Source organism: Lithobates pipiens, unplaced genomic scaffold (assembly GCF_037356315.1).
Source record: "Lithobates pipiens isolate NorthernLeopardFrog02 unplaced genomic scaffold, aLitPip1_a1.2 Scaffold_19, whole genome shotgun sequence".
NCBI lineage: Eukaryota > Metazoa > Chordata > Amphibia > Anura > Ranidae > Lithobates > Lithobates pipiens.
Window position 1 is genome coordinate 311,120,528 of NW_027507764.1, and position 14,607 is coordinate 311,135,134.

General features: G+C 36.2%; 1 protein-coding gene across 6 annotated transcripts in view; it reads right to left on the reverse strand.

Annotated features, from left to right (window-relative positions):
• Positions 1-3,434: 3,434 nt before the first annotated feature.
• Positions 3,435-14,607, reverse strand: part of CDH12 (cadherin 12) — a 1,439,064-nt gene continuing 1,427,891 nt past the window's right edge. For all 6 annotated transcript variants that reach the window (XM_077492034.1, XM_077492035.1, XM_077492033.1 and 3 more), the window contains 2 exons: positions 6,964-7,215; positions 3,435-4,110 (listed from right to left, as the gene is read on the reverse strand). In XM_077492034.1, coding sequence (XP_077348160.1) covers positions 3,617-4,110; positions 6,964-7,215 — 746 coding nt within the window. In that variant the 3' untranslated portion in view covers positions 3,435-3,616. The remainder of the gene's footprint in view (positions 4,111-6,963; positions 7,216-14,607) is intronic.

The following is a 14,607-nucleotide window of genomic DNA, read 5'->3' on the forward strand; positions in this document are numbered from 1 at the left end:
TTTACTGAAATAAAGATAAGCATTGTCCACAGTGCCACCCTCATCCAAGACATCTGGGATGTAGTCATAAAATGCAATCAAATCAGTCTAACATGATCTGTCCTCAGTAAAACCATGATGCTTTGGGTCCAGCAAGTTGTTTATTTTTAATGATCATTGATCCTTATATTAGAACGTATTCTATTATGATATTACCATATATATTAAATTCATTGCCCTGTAGTTGCCAGGTTCTTTCTGTACTACCTCCCTACACTACCCCACTAACCCTCTCATCCATATCAGACATCCTCAATGTAATGCACATTATTAGGGGCAAGAGAAAATTCTAAAAGTGTAATAAATCCCAACATTTATTTGTATAAAGACATAAAACCAAGTATAAAAAGAAGCCAGCAAAAAGACACTTGCAAAGAAGCCATTGCTCACTAGGAGACCAAAGATGCAAAGACATCAGTGTGCACAACTCCACCCAACTTGTTTTGTGCAATAGGATCTCCTTAGGGCACAACCTTTGCCCCTCAAGCTGTTGCAGAACGAAAAGTCCCATGAGGCATTGCAAGCTGCTGACAGTTACAATCATGATTCCCAAAAGCAGAGGCATGATGGGACTTGTAGTTCTGCAACACTTTGAGAGTTTTCGTCTCTTGCATCTTATTATATGGATTGTATTGGGGATGTATGAAATATAAATGAGAGGATTAGGGGTATCCTAGGCTGCTGGTGCTTGTGAGATCTGCTTGGTAGACACTATTTCTCCATCTGTGTCCTAGCTGGGAAAGGTAGAGGAGGAATACTTTGATGCAGCCCCAAGCTAATACAATCTGAGTACAATATACTTTATCTCTGTATGTGAGTTTTTTACTCTAATAAGCCTTCTAATTATTGGCGATGGGCTTGCACATGAAGATCATTTCTGCATGGTGTTCAAGCACATGGGTGTTATGCTTGGACTTCATTAAACAAGTTGTGCCACGTACACACGGTCGGAGAATCCGTCGGAATGCGTCTTATCAGACCGTGTCGTCAGATAATCCGACTGTGTGTGGTATGCATTGGACTGATTCCGTCCGAATCTCCGTCGGGCCCAATTTTCCAACATGTTGGAAATATTTCCCGACCAACTGGGCCGGTCGGACGTAATCCGATCATGTGTAGAGAATTTTGATCGGACCAAGTGCCACGCATGCTCAGATCAAATTCCTACATCAAAGCTATTGGCTACTAGCCTGAATCTAGTCCCATCGTCGTAATGAAATTACGTCATCACGTTCTGAAAGATCGGATTTTTCGACAACTTAGTCCGACCGTGTGTATGCAACAGTTTCGGACACAATCCGTCAGACTAAATCTGACAGACAAAATCCGACGGATTTGGTTGTGGAAATCTCCGACCGTGTGTACAGGGGCTTAGAGTTACTTGGACTTTTAGTTTTGCAGGGTTTGTTATTATGGTGTTTATAGTAATATTCTGTATGTTTTATTGTGCAACTTCTGCATTATATTTACTGCTGATGTTCGGTGGATTTATTTATCAAAAGATTGACTGATACTGAAATCTTGTTTGTTTAGATTTCATCCCTTTTGCTTTAAAATATGTATACTGTTTTCTTTGGTCATCCAATTCCAAACTTAGAAGCCTATGTTTTCCTGTAGTGCTGCTCAAAGTTCAGAGTTGATGCTAATGGTCTCATGCTTTTGTGCTGTGCCACATCCTGAAAAATTCTAATTCTTAAAATTTTAATGTGTTTAATGGAAAAAAAATAACATTCAAAAAATATTTTATATCACACACACAGTGGTCATTCATTAATTGCATTCCCGTAAATACCACAACTTTCTCATAGATAACATTTCCTTATGACTGCTCCACAGTGCTAGTACCAAGTATAGGGATCAACATAGTAACACATCACTTAAAATGTACAATCTAACTGATCTTTCATTTTGACACTCCAATTGTGCATACACATTATAAAACTGAGTACTTAAGGTTTCTATCTTAAACATATACTCATCCTGACATGGCTAACAGGGACAACAAACTTCAGAAGTCAGCCCAGAACCCCCCTTTATCTGTTCTTGGATTGTATTTGTTTAGTTAGGAATTGTAAGATGCAGCAGACCTATCAATATTTCAGATTGTTCCAAAAATGCATTTAGTTTCTTCAAGACATGTATTCCAAAGCCAAATAGAGAACAGCATGTTCATGTGTGTCAGCAACTAAGATTACCTCAAATTAGTTCTCTCAGTTTACAGCCACAGGTCCTTTATATTAAAGAACTTTAGGTTAGGTGTAGGCCACTTAGCAGGCCATCTCAGTAAGGATTGTGGTGGCTTGCTACTCTATAGTTGCAATTCAAGAATGTCAAAAAGGTGTTGTCCACAGAAGGGTGGGGCTACTGTGAATTATTTTAGCTGATAGTATTTTTGCTCAATGTAAGTCTCAGACACCTAAACCTTACTGTCAATATACACCTGTCCTTAGATAGTGAAACATTTTTTGCTATCATAAAAAAACATAATTCTAGCTTTTGGTATTTATTAATGATATTCTGCACAAAGAAAATGTTGAGGCTGCCATTGCTGACTTCTCTTTCTGAAAAATCTAGTTGTCTAGCCGACATGCAGATGCAATGGTTGTACTATTGTCTGAAGCACAAACAAGAACTAATAGGTAGACTTCACTCTGGAATTCTAATATGTATGTTTGTTCCAGGACAGTAACTCGGAATGTATTCTATAAGACAGCCAGACAGCTGGTATTTTAGAGGTGTTTTGCCCTGACAACCCTATATTTATTTCAGTAGAGTTTTCCTCACTTATATCTACTTGAAACATTGCCTTGAATGTCACGTACTTCTAGGGTAGGTAATACGTTTGAAGTTTTTTTTCATTCATTGTGTTTAACTTTTTTTTTTAGATTGTTAGTTCAAAATTGTTCAGTTTATAGACAATATAAAACAAATTCTTCCATTTTGTCACCACTAAACCTATACTTTGCTTTTTTTGTAATAAAATACTAAAAGCAACTATATAATTGTTTTGTTTACTAAAGCAAATATCCTTAAAATACAATGTTGAGAGGGTTTTTATTTTATGTGCTGATGATTGCATAGTGTTCAATCAGAGGATGAACATGTGAAAGAAGAGACATCACAAAGATTGAAAGAGTTATAAGTGTTTCGAAATGCTGAATAACTGGGTTTGTCTATAGTTAAGAGAAATATTTGCTTCTGCCATTTTTTGACATCACATTTGTGTTTAAAATTCTTTCCTGGTTTTCACTGCATATTTTAGGACAAAGGCCTCAGCAGGCACTTCAGTGGAATTAAGAAACTATTCCCCTCTTTCCACCATAATGCCAATAAATTATATTTTTTCTCAAAGTGTCATTTCAGTAAATTGTAGATAACACACCTGAGTTTCTCAGTTTCAATGAAAAATAGCAAAAACATTTTTATTTCATTACAGGATCAACCTTCCAGCTGTGAAACAAACGAAAACTGACAGTATGATAAATATTGTAGCATTTTAGTATAAAATGTTTTTTTTTTTTTTTTTTACATTGTCTAGATAAAGCTTGTTGATTGTTGGCCATTTTCAGTCTATAAGTTAAGTAATGTTGCCAGCATTATAATTTTCTTCTTCAAACATTTCTGCCAATAATTTAAAACGGGGTCCCCAGTCACTTAAAAAATCATAATTCTGATCAGTCTCCATTCGTAGTGACTCTATAGAGCTTAAAGATTCAGCCACAGATCCTGAACCTTCATAGGCATATGTAGCTAGTGAGTCATATGGGGGAGCATTTGGGTCCACATCATGCTCTTGAAGCCTTTCACTGATAAAATCTCTGATATCACTGTTGTATTCTGTTGATGGTTTTTGACGAGGCAGACACAACGGTTCAGGTTTTATGTCTCTGCGAACATTGTCTTCAATCACCTTTGGATTTCTTAGAGCACCAATGTCAAAGGCCTGTGTGTCCTCCTCCCCACCTCCTTCATCGTCATAATGGATAACATTGTCCCTTATATCTTCTTTTGAGGTCATTAAGCCATCCTTTTTTTTCTGTCTTCTTAATGCTACGTAGAGTACTACAATAACTAAAAAAATTTAATGGAAAAATGTCAATACATTTGCATAACCTTTAATACTTCCATACCTAAACTATATATGCGGTATAAATAACATAAATTTACATTAGGGACACCTTAGGATAACAAGTTTAAACATTATATGGATTACTGAAGGATGCTAAGAAAAAATATAAAAATGTTCCGTTAATCTTGGTTCAAAAAATAATGGGTGTAATTGAAAAAAAATAAAACAAATTATATTATATATATATATATATATATATATATATATATCACAGAGCTTTTCCTCCTTTGAAACTGCATATATATTTGTCCTGTGCAAATGCTGCCCAAATTTGATGTCACTAGGTTATTTTCTATCCAGGTCTGATGTTTGTTATTCATAAGAATAGCGTACATTTGGTCACTAGATGGAGCCAGTGCTTGATGCTTATAGGTTATGAACTTTTAGGAAGGAGGGGGTTCCATCAGAGTGTGTGAACTTATGTACCCAATTAGCTGTTCCCCTCACCAGTTCACCAAAGGGTAGGGGTTTTAAAAAGACACAAGAGTTGATAGGTAAAAGGATAGGCAAGTGGCCCCCTTCTGTCCCCATTCTGTCCAAACTTTTGTTAGACCACCAACAAATGTTTCTCACTTGGCATTGTTTTACTGCCTAGGGAACTATGGGGATTGAGTTTCCTATGAAATAATTACACATGTTTTGTACTAAATTCCCCAAAAGTGCAGCATAAATCTGAGAGCTTTTTACCTCTTTCTCAGTTTTTGTAAAACCTAGACTACCTAAAATTGCACAGCTAAAACTGAATGTTATGGATAGTACTGATATATATATATATATATATATATATATATACATATATATATATATATATATATATATATATATATATATATATATATATATAGCAATACAGTTTTTATTGTGTTAGAATTGGTTTATTCTATGATGAAGCTCAAGAATGGTTGTCTGAGCTATGTATGAAAATTACGGTATGTATAATCAGCACTGTCTCAACAACAAAAAATTTATATTCAATCTACTATATTCCTAATAATGTGATATAATGAATAATTAAATCATATTATTATATGTGCAATCTTAATACAAGTTCCCAACAACAGTAGTGATGACTATAATAAAAAAAATATAATAATTATGGGGCGGGAGAAGTCATAGAGCAGGAGGTAGTTCAATAAGGGAACAGGAAGTGCATAAGGTGGATGGAGAAGAGGAAAGGGAAATTAAGTGATGGGTGTAGTAGGAGACATAAATAAGTAACTAGAAACTGGAATCCCCTAGCATTTGATGATGCTTCCTGGGCAGAGCAAAATGCATTAACCTGGTAGATACCTCCGGTTAGGTCATGTCCACTCTTTGGAATGCAGATTGTGGTACTGAACTTCCAAAGCGGTGATTTTACATGTCCACATACAAGAGGAGGACATTACGAATGAAATATAATGAATTCACATAACAATAATAATAATAACTTTCTTCTTATTATTATATATTATTAATTTGTTCCGTTCTGTTTGTTTAGATGTGCCATTCGTTATTTTGGATAATTCATAACTTCAGATAAATTCATATTCGTTACATTCACTAACAGCCAAATTTGAAAGGTAATTCCAATACCTATAATTTAATGGTTAGTTATTATTAGTTGGTTAGTTAGGTATTCTTTTAAATTTACGGATTTTCTTTCTTATTTATGGATTTTCAAATTTTGGAATTTATGAATTTACGAATTTTCTCATTTTCGATTTTATGAATCAATGAATTTCCAATTTTTTTTCAAATTTCCAAATTTTCGAATTTTTGAATTTCCGAACATTCAAAACTTCCGAATCTTCAAATTTATGAATTGCGGTCATAATAAATCACCCGAAAAACAAAAAAAAACACAAAAAAAAACCAAATGAAAACAAACATATTTTTCAGCAGTGCACATGTCTAAGCCCTTGTACACATGGTCGGACATTCCGACAACCAAATCCGTTGGATTTTTCCGACGGATTTTGTCCGAAACTGTTGCATACACACAGTCGGACAAAGTTGTCAGAAAATCCGATCGTACTTAACGTGATGACGTTATTTCGTTAGGACGGGACTACGTTCAGTCTAGTAGCCAATAGCTTTGGTCTAGGAATTTGATCTGAGCATGCGTGGCACTTTGTCCGATCGGAATTCTATACACATGATCGGACAAAGTCTGATCGGATCATGTTGTCAGAAAATTTTATAGCCCAGCTGGAAAACTTGGTCCGTCGGATACTCAGACAGAAACAGTCCGATGGAGCCCACACACTGTCGGATTATCCGACAACACGGTCCTATCGGACATTGTCCATCGGAATGTCTGACCATGTGTACAAGGGCTTACAGGTGATTTACCTTTTTGGAGCTGGTGAGTGAGGCCACATAGAAGGAGATCACCATTTGGCACTTTACTGATAATACCGAAGATCGTTACCAACTATATTTTCAAGACTCTATTGTTCACCAAAGGACTATTTTGGCACAAAGCACTGTTTGCACTTTCCAAATAACTTTATTATAGATTTTTTTTTTATAGATTTTTCATTATAATCATCACTACTAATGTTGGAAAGTTGTATTAAGATTGCATGTATATTATTATTTAAATATTCAGTGTATCACATTTTTAGGCATAGAGTAGATTGAATATATATTCTTTGTTGTTGAGACTGTTCTGATTATATATCATTAAGGGAATATCTCCTTTCAAATCAGCAGCAGTCTTATAATGTCACTATTTAAATCACTAAACAAATTACATCATGGGGATTACCTTATTTTAAATATATATGAAAATAATTTTTCAGAAAACCCACCTAAAAGTATGATAATGCACAGTAGAATTGCTATCAAAGCTCCTGTGCTTAGTCCAACTGGTAAAAAAATAGCTTCCACATTGCAGGAAAGGACCACTCCCCTTGAATCACATCTGCATACTCTAATAGTCAGTGTGCTTGTACTGCTTTGAATAGGATAACTGCTGTCCTCTACCACCACTGGAAGTGAATAGAATTCTTTCTGTCTCCTGCTGTACCCATGTCTCTGAGCAACTATGCCAGCTGAGTTATCTGAAAAATAAATAATCATAGTTATTTTTCACTTTACAATTACTCACATTTCATTTATATATAGGGGGTTATTTACAAAAGGCAAATCCACTTTGCACTACAAGTGCAAACTACAAGTGCAAGGTGCACTTGAAATTGCACTGAAAGTGCACTTGAAAGTGCAGTCGCTGTAAATCTGAGGGGTAGATCTGAACTGAGGGGAAGCTCTGCTGATTTTATCATCTAATCATGTGCAAGCTAAAATGCTATTTTTTATTTTCCTTGCATCCCCCTCAGATCTACAGCGACTGCACTTCCAAATTTCAAGGGCACTTTGTATTTGTAGTTTGCACTTTTAATGCAAAGTGGATTTGCCCTATAGTTTTTTTATTATTATTATTATTATAATCTCTTCCCATTTAATTCAAGTGAACCAATAAAAACTCTTAGTATTTGAAATACGATGAAAAAAGATGCAGTCAAAATGATGAGTAGATACAGAAATTTGGGCAGCTGAAATTATACAAAATCAGCTTGTTGATTGCAAGTTTGTGTGCACCATTTAGTAATTTATAAGGGTCTCCTATTACAATAGAATGAATTATACAAACGAACCAGTACATTGTTAAATGATCATATAAGGTATATGAAAAATATGACACGTGCACAATATATATGTATATATATATATATATATAGATAGATAGATAGATAGATAGATAGATAGATAGATAGATATAGATAAATGTGCTGAGTCTGCTGCTAACATTAAAGTATTCTCACATTACTGCAATAATATGAAATGCAAAGAAATTTAACATTGCCTCTAATATGCATGTAAAATAACATTTATATATGGCATGGGTAACCAATACCCCAGTGCTGTAAAAAAGTGCCAAATACTAATCAGATAAATCAAATATATAAATGTAGCAAAAATAAAAAAAATAAACAAACGTTATTTAAATAAATAAATGAGGTGTAACATAAAACTCCAGTGTTATAAATATCCATCTAAAATACTTCATGCAGTGGGCGTAGCAAACATCTCCAGTGCTATAAGCACCCAAAACAGTGCAGCCCACAAATAAAAATCCATATTACACTCTCCTCTTTCAATTTGTGACCTTGAAACCAGCGCTGTAAGAATAGCTTTTTTTTCAGTGTAGGTAAAACCCAATATCATGTGCTCCAGATGGACTCTCACCTTAATAATAAACCCAAATGGGTCCTTTCACACATTCCCAACACAGGGTATCAAATACCCTGATCCTCAATCATGCATTGTTGCTTTAAAACTCCCAATTCAGTTAGATATGATCTAGACACTCAGAATTAAATAGTTCCAACCATAGTGTAGTACGATCAGATAAAATGATTTATAAAATAAAATGTATGCACCTGCAGCCATCAGAAGTGAAAAAGACCACATGTGAAAGTAAATACTGTCAGGCTGGGATCATGTCCTGCAGCTGACAAACCAACATTGATCAATGTCACCATAAACTCCGCCCTTATGCATTACATCATGCCCCATGTGACTTCACCAGAGGGTCGCTGGTTTTAAGTACACAAATTGAAGGAAGAGCGTGTAATATGGACTTTTATTTGTGGACTGCACTATTTTATTAATTCTTATTATTTGGTGATCATTAATATCACAAATTTTATTTTTGGAGCTTATAGCACTGGAGATTTTTGCTATGCCCACTGCATGAAGTATTTTAGGAGTTTATTTATAACACTGGAGTTTCATGTTACACCTCATTTATTTATTTAGATGTTTGTTTAGTATAGTTTGTTTTGCTACATTTAAATATTGGATTTATCTGATTAGTATTTGGTACTTTTACAGTACTGGGAATTTGGTTACACATACAATATATGCATTTTATTTGAGAGGCATATTACAGGTAGCTCTACATTTCTTTACATTTCCTATTACAATATTGAATATTGTATTATGCATGTATATGTGTGTTATGGGGATGAGTGTTTTCATTTCTAATAAACCCCTCAAAGTGCTTCTACACCCTTAAAACAAGTATGTGACACCTTAATTAATTTGTTCTGCATTTCTTTGGGTTGAGAAAAAAATGGGTCATGTGTAGTTTTTGGTACATGGACACCTATTGAAGACCAATAGTAAATTAATAGGTACATGTATCACAATTGGTGCTGACACATTAAACAGTGCATATCATCACTGACAGTAACACATGCAGATAGGAGAATGGATCTTTTAGGTTTCATAGGAAAGCTTGAAAGGATTAGGAGTGTTAAGTCATGACCTAGTTTTAAAAGAAAAAATGTCCTATTTTACTGAATCCATGTATTAGAATTGTATTTACTGAAGGAATAGAAGGTCTTCCCTTAACAAAGTAAGGATACAAAGTGAACCTATCACCACCAGTTCTGTCCCCCCTCCCTTTATCCCCCCCTTCCCCCTGGCAATATTCCAACTCTTCCCCATCCTCTTTCTTATCTCCCCCTTGACCCTCCTTCCTTTATTTTCCTATCCCCTCCTCTCTTCTCCTAGATCCCTTTTTGGAACACTGTTCCCATTAGGGCATAGCCCTTTGTCTAGCTACACTGATTTGTGATACAGAAAATTTTGCACCCTAGATCATTAGCACCTTAGTGGGCCCTGCACCCCAGCGTCTCGTGACACTTGACAACAGACTCCTACCAGTACCCACACAGGTCCTTATCTACCTGACCCTTACCTATAACCTTCCATTGCTTACCTTTAGGTTCTTGATCTTCTAAATGTCAGGATATTGGTTCTCACCTATATGGCTGAGTCTCAAACTTTAAAACATGGGTTGTGCCCCAATTTTCTCCTTTGATATTTTTAAAAGCATTATTGTTACATCTCCTTGCAATTTGGGAATGGCGCTCCCTTTTAACCCTGTAATCTTTATTACATTTCTCAGTAAAATGTTTGAACAAGAAAAAAAGTGAACCTATCAACTATGTAACGATGTAACTATGTAACCTGTGAAGGGAAATTGAACAAGCAAGGCACATGATTGGTTGATTGAAGTTAAACCAGCTTCATCTTATTTACTTATATCAGTATAAAATTCACTTTGTAAAGAGAACATGCAGTTTGCCAAGTAACCAACCTTTTGCTTCTGCAATAAATCAACTATTCTGTTTGAGGGCTCATGCACACAGATGTATTCACAGGCATATGGATATACAGCATAAAATGTGCCAGTATTCATGGCACCCAGGAGGCAAAGCTGCTGTGTAATTATGTTTGTAGGAATGAATTACAAAGTATGGTGTATGTGGGTATACAGTACGTGTTTAAATGTCAATACTTGGATTTACAGGCACATGCGTATGGATATATTTTCCCCAAATTTGAAATTTTCTTGTTAGAGAAAATACACTCATAAACATGTGCCTGTAAAGCAAGTACAGGTGTTTACACACTGTAAAGGACTAGCATCAAATAATGGGCTTTAAGGACACTGCCACTTGCTGGTTCTTCTTTTTAAGGGCTTTGTTCGCCCATTTCTATTAAAAGCAAGTTCAGCAAACAAACATAAATTTCCCTCACAGGGGTTTTTAGCATTCCTTTTTCCATTAACAAAATTACATTCAACCTAGTTGGCTCTCACTTGCAGCACTTCTGCTCTGGCCTTACACTCCAGGCCCTTGTCTGTCTCGTACAGACTGTTTCACAGACCACCATGCATATAGCTAGCAGCCTCTTGCTGCACTGGCTCCTACATGGAGCCCTCCTGACTCCTGGTACTCAGACTTCCTATCTGCCGGGGAGGAGCCCAGAACCATGGTCAGGCTATTACTAAAAGCCCAGCACACACCTGACCTATCAGAATGCAGACTGTTCTGAATATCTGGATCCAGGATCGGAGATTTCATCCCACCCGGATCACTTTGAAATCTCCAGGCTCCAGGTCCCAAAACAAACTTAAGAAAACACTGAGGAAACTAAAAAGCCAGGTTACTCTTCATGTCACAAATTCCCTGGAGCCCCTCAACCCGTCTGGTTGAGAATTCTGGGTCACAACCTCCTTTTAGACCCTGGCAGGGCAACGTTATGCCACAACACCTATATATGAATACAGTATATTTTGTAATTAATTCCTTCTGGGGCTTATGAGCGTCCATATGCCTGCAAATATGTCTATGTGCATCCCTTAGCTTGTGACATTTACCGAAGGCTTCTGTATTTTTTCATCATAAGTTGAATTTAAAATGCACAGGCTTTTTATAAGTATAACTTAATAGGCATATTGGTAATAATCAAATCTAATCTACTCTTATTATTTATAAGATAATATTGTCTATTGTTTTTTTCTTCTTCTTTTTCACAAGACTACTTTAGAGTGTTTTTCTTTTTACCAAACTAAAATGCTAATAAAACCTCTAAGGCTCTTTACTTATTGCTGTATAAAACAGAAATCAGTGTGTATGGCCTTTTTTCCTGAAGCTCCATTTATCACCAAGCTGTTGTTTGTGACATTTATACACAACAAAGTACATCTGAAATATTTCCCCTCCATGACATTCTTTTTCTTTTTTGGCATAAAATACTTCTAAAAAGGATACTCTAATCTCTTTGTCTCAGTTGTCCCCTCCAGCTTATTTAAGATAGTATGTTTGGTAATAAATGATACACTAAAACAGATAAGTGACATACTGAGGGTATTTCAAGTCCAAATCCGATAAAACATGATTTAGGGTTTTTTTTTTTTTTTCACAAGAGTTTGTTCTTACAGGACTAACATAAATAGCACAGCTCCACACAGACATACACACACATACTGTACATATGCCATGACTTTGGTTATGTGGAAAATATATTCTGACAACTAGTTTAGTAGACATGGGTACTCTTCAAAGTGCATTTGATGTTGCCCTATGATGAATGCACAATTTCAAATAAGTGAACTGATTCATGCAAGTCAGAACTTGCAATAAATGCAATAAATTAATTTCACGGGCTCTTTGGCTTATATTGTGGTGCTGCAAACAATGTTCTTTTTAACCGTTTTAAGGCCGGGTCCATTTTTCAAACTTGTTGTTTACAAGTTAAAATTAATTTTTTTGCTAGAAACTTACTTAGAACCCCCACACATTATATATATATATATATATATATATATATATATATATATATATATATATATATATATATATATATATATATATACAGTGCTGTGAAAAAGTGTTTGCCCCCTTCCTCATTTCCTGTTCCTTTGCATGTTTGTCACACTTAAGTGTTTCGGAACATCAAACCAATTTAAACAATAGTCAAGGACAACACAAGTAAACACAAAATGCAATTTGTAAATGAAGGTGTTTATTATTAAAGGTGAAAAAAAATCCAAACCATCATGGCCCTGTGTGAAAAAGTGATTGCCCCCTAAACCTAATAACTGGTTGGGCCACCCTTAGCAGCAACAACTGCAACCAAGCGTTTGCGATAACGTGCAATGAGGCTTTTACAGCGTCCTGGAGGAATTTTGGCCCACTCATCTTTGCAGAATTGTCCTAATTCAGTTACATTAGAGGGTTTTCGAGCATGAACGGCCTTTTTAAGGTCATACCACAACATCTCAATAGGATTCAGGTCAGGACTTTGGCTAGGCCACTCCAAAGTCTTCATTTTGTTTTTCTTCAGCCATTCGGTGGTGGACTTGCTGGTGTGTTTAGGATCATTGTCCTGCTGCAGAACCCAAGTTCGTTTCAGCTTGAGTACACGAACAGATGGTCGGACATTCTCCTTCAGGATCTCTTGGTAGACAGCAGAATTCATAGTTCCTTTTATCACGGCAAGTCTTCCAGGTCCTGAAGCAGCAAAACAGCCCCAGACCATCACACTACCACCACCATATTTTACTGTTGGTATAATGTTCTTTTTATGAAATGCAGTGTTCCTTCTACGCCAGATATACTTGGACACACACCTTCCAAAGAGTTCCACTTTTGTCTCATCGGTCCACAGAATGTTGTCCCAAAAGTCTTGGGGATCATCAAGATGTGTTGTGGAGAAATTGAGACGAGCTTTGATGTTCTTTTTGCTCAGCAGTGGTTTTCTCCTTGGAACTCTGCCATGCAGGCCATTTTTGCCCAGTCTTTTCCTGATGGTGGAGGCATGAACGCTGACCTTAACTGAGGCAAGTGAGGCCTGCAGTTCCTTGGACGTTGTTGTGGGGTCTTTTGTGACCTCTTGGATGAGTCGTCGCTGCGCTCTTGGGGTAATTTTGGGCGGCCGGCCACTCCTGGGAAGGTTCACCACTGTTCCATGTCTTCGCCATTTGTGGATAATGGCTCTCACTGTGGTTCGCTGGATTCCCAAAGCTTTGGAAATGGCTTTATAACCCTTTCCAGACTGATAGATCTCAATTACTTTCTTTCTCAATTGTTCCTGAATTTCTTTGGGTCTCGGCATAATGTGTAGCTTTTAAGGATCTTCTGGTGGACCTTACTGTGTCAAGCAGCTCCTATTTAAGTGATGCCTTGATTGTGAACAGGTGTGGCAATAATCAGGCCTGGGTGTGGCTATAGAAATTGAACTCAGGTGTGGACAACCACAGTTATAGTATGTTTTAACAAGGGGGGCAATCCCTTTTTCACACAGGGCCATGATGGTTTGGATTTTTTTTCACCTTTAATAATAAACACCTTCATTTACAAATTGCATTTTGTGTTTACTTGTGTTGTCCTTGACTATTGTTTAAATTGGTTTGATGTTCCGAAACACTTAAGTGTGACAAACATGCAAAGGAACAGGAAATGAGGAAGGGGGCAAACACTTTTTCACACCACTGTATATATATATATATATATATATATATATATATATTTATTTATTTATAATTTTTTTCTAACATCCTAGAGCAGGGGTAGGCAACTACAAGTCCCATGAGACATTGCAAGACCCTGACAATCACAGGCATGACTCCTAGAGGCAGAGGGATGATGGAATTTGTAGTTTCACCACAGCTGGAGTGCCGAGTTTTCCTACCCCTGCACTAGAGAATAAAATGGTGGTCATTGCAATACTTTCTGTCACACCGTATTTGCACAGTGGTCTTACAAGCGCATTTTTTTGGAAAAAAATACACGCTTTTAAATTAAAAAATAAGACAACAGTAACGTTAGCTCATTTTTTTTTTATATTGAGAAAGAGGATGTTGTGTTGAGTAAATTTATACCCAACATGTCACGCTTCAAAGTTGCACCTGCTCATGGAATAAAGACAAAGTTTTACCCTTTTTAAAATCTCTCTATGCAGTATTTAAAAAATTCTACAGGTTGCATGTTTTGAGTTACAGAGGAGGTCTAGTGCTAGAATTATTGCTCTCGCTATACAGGCTTACCCCACTTTTAAGTACACAATGGTTCCAAAAAAGTGTCTATTATGCCGCG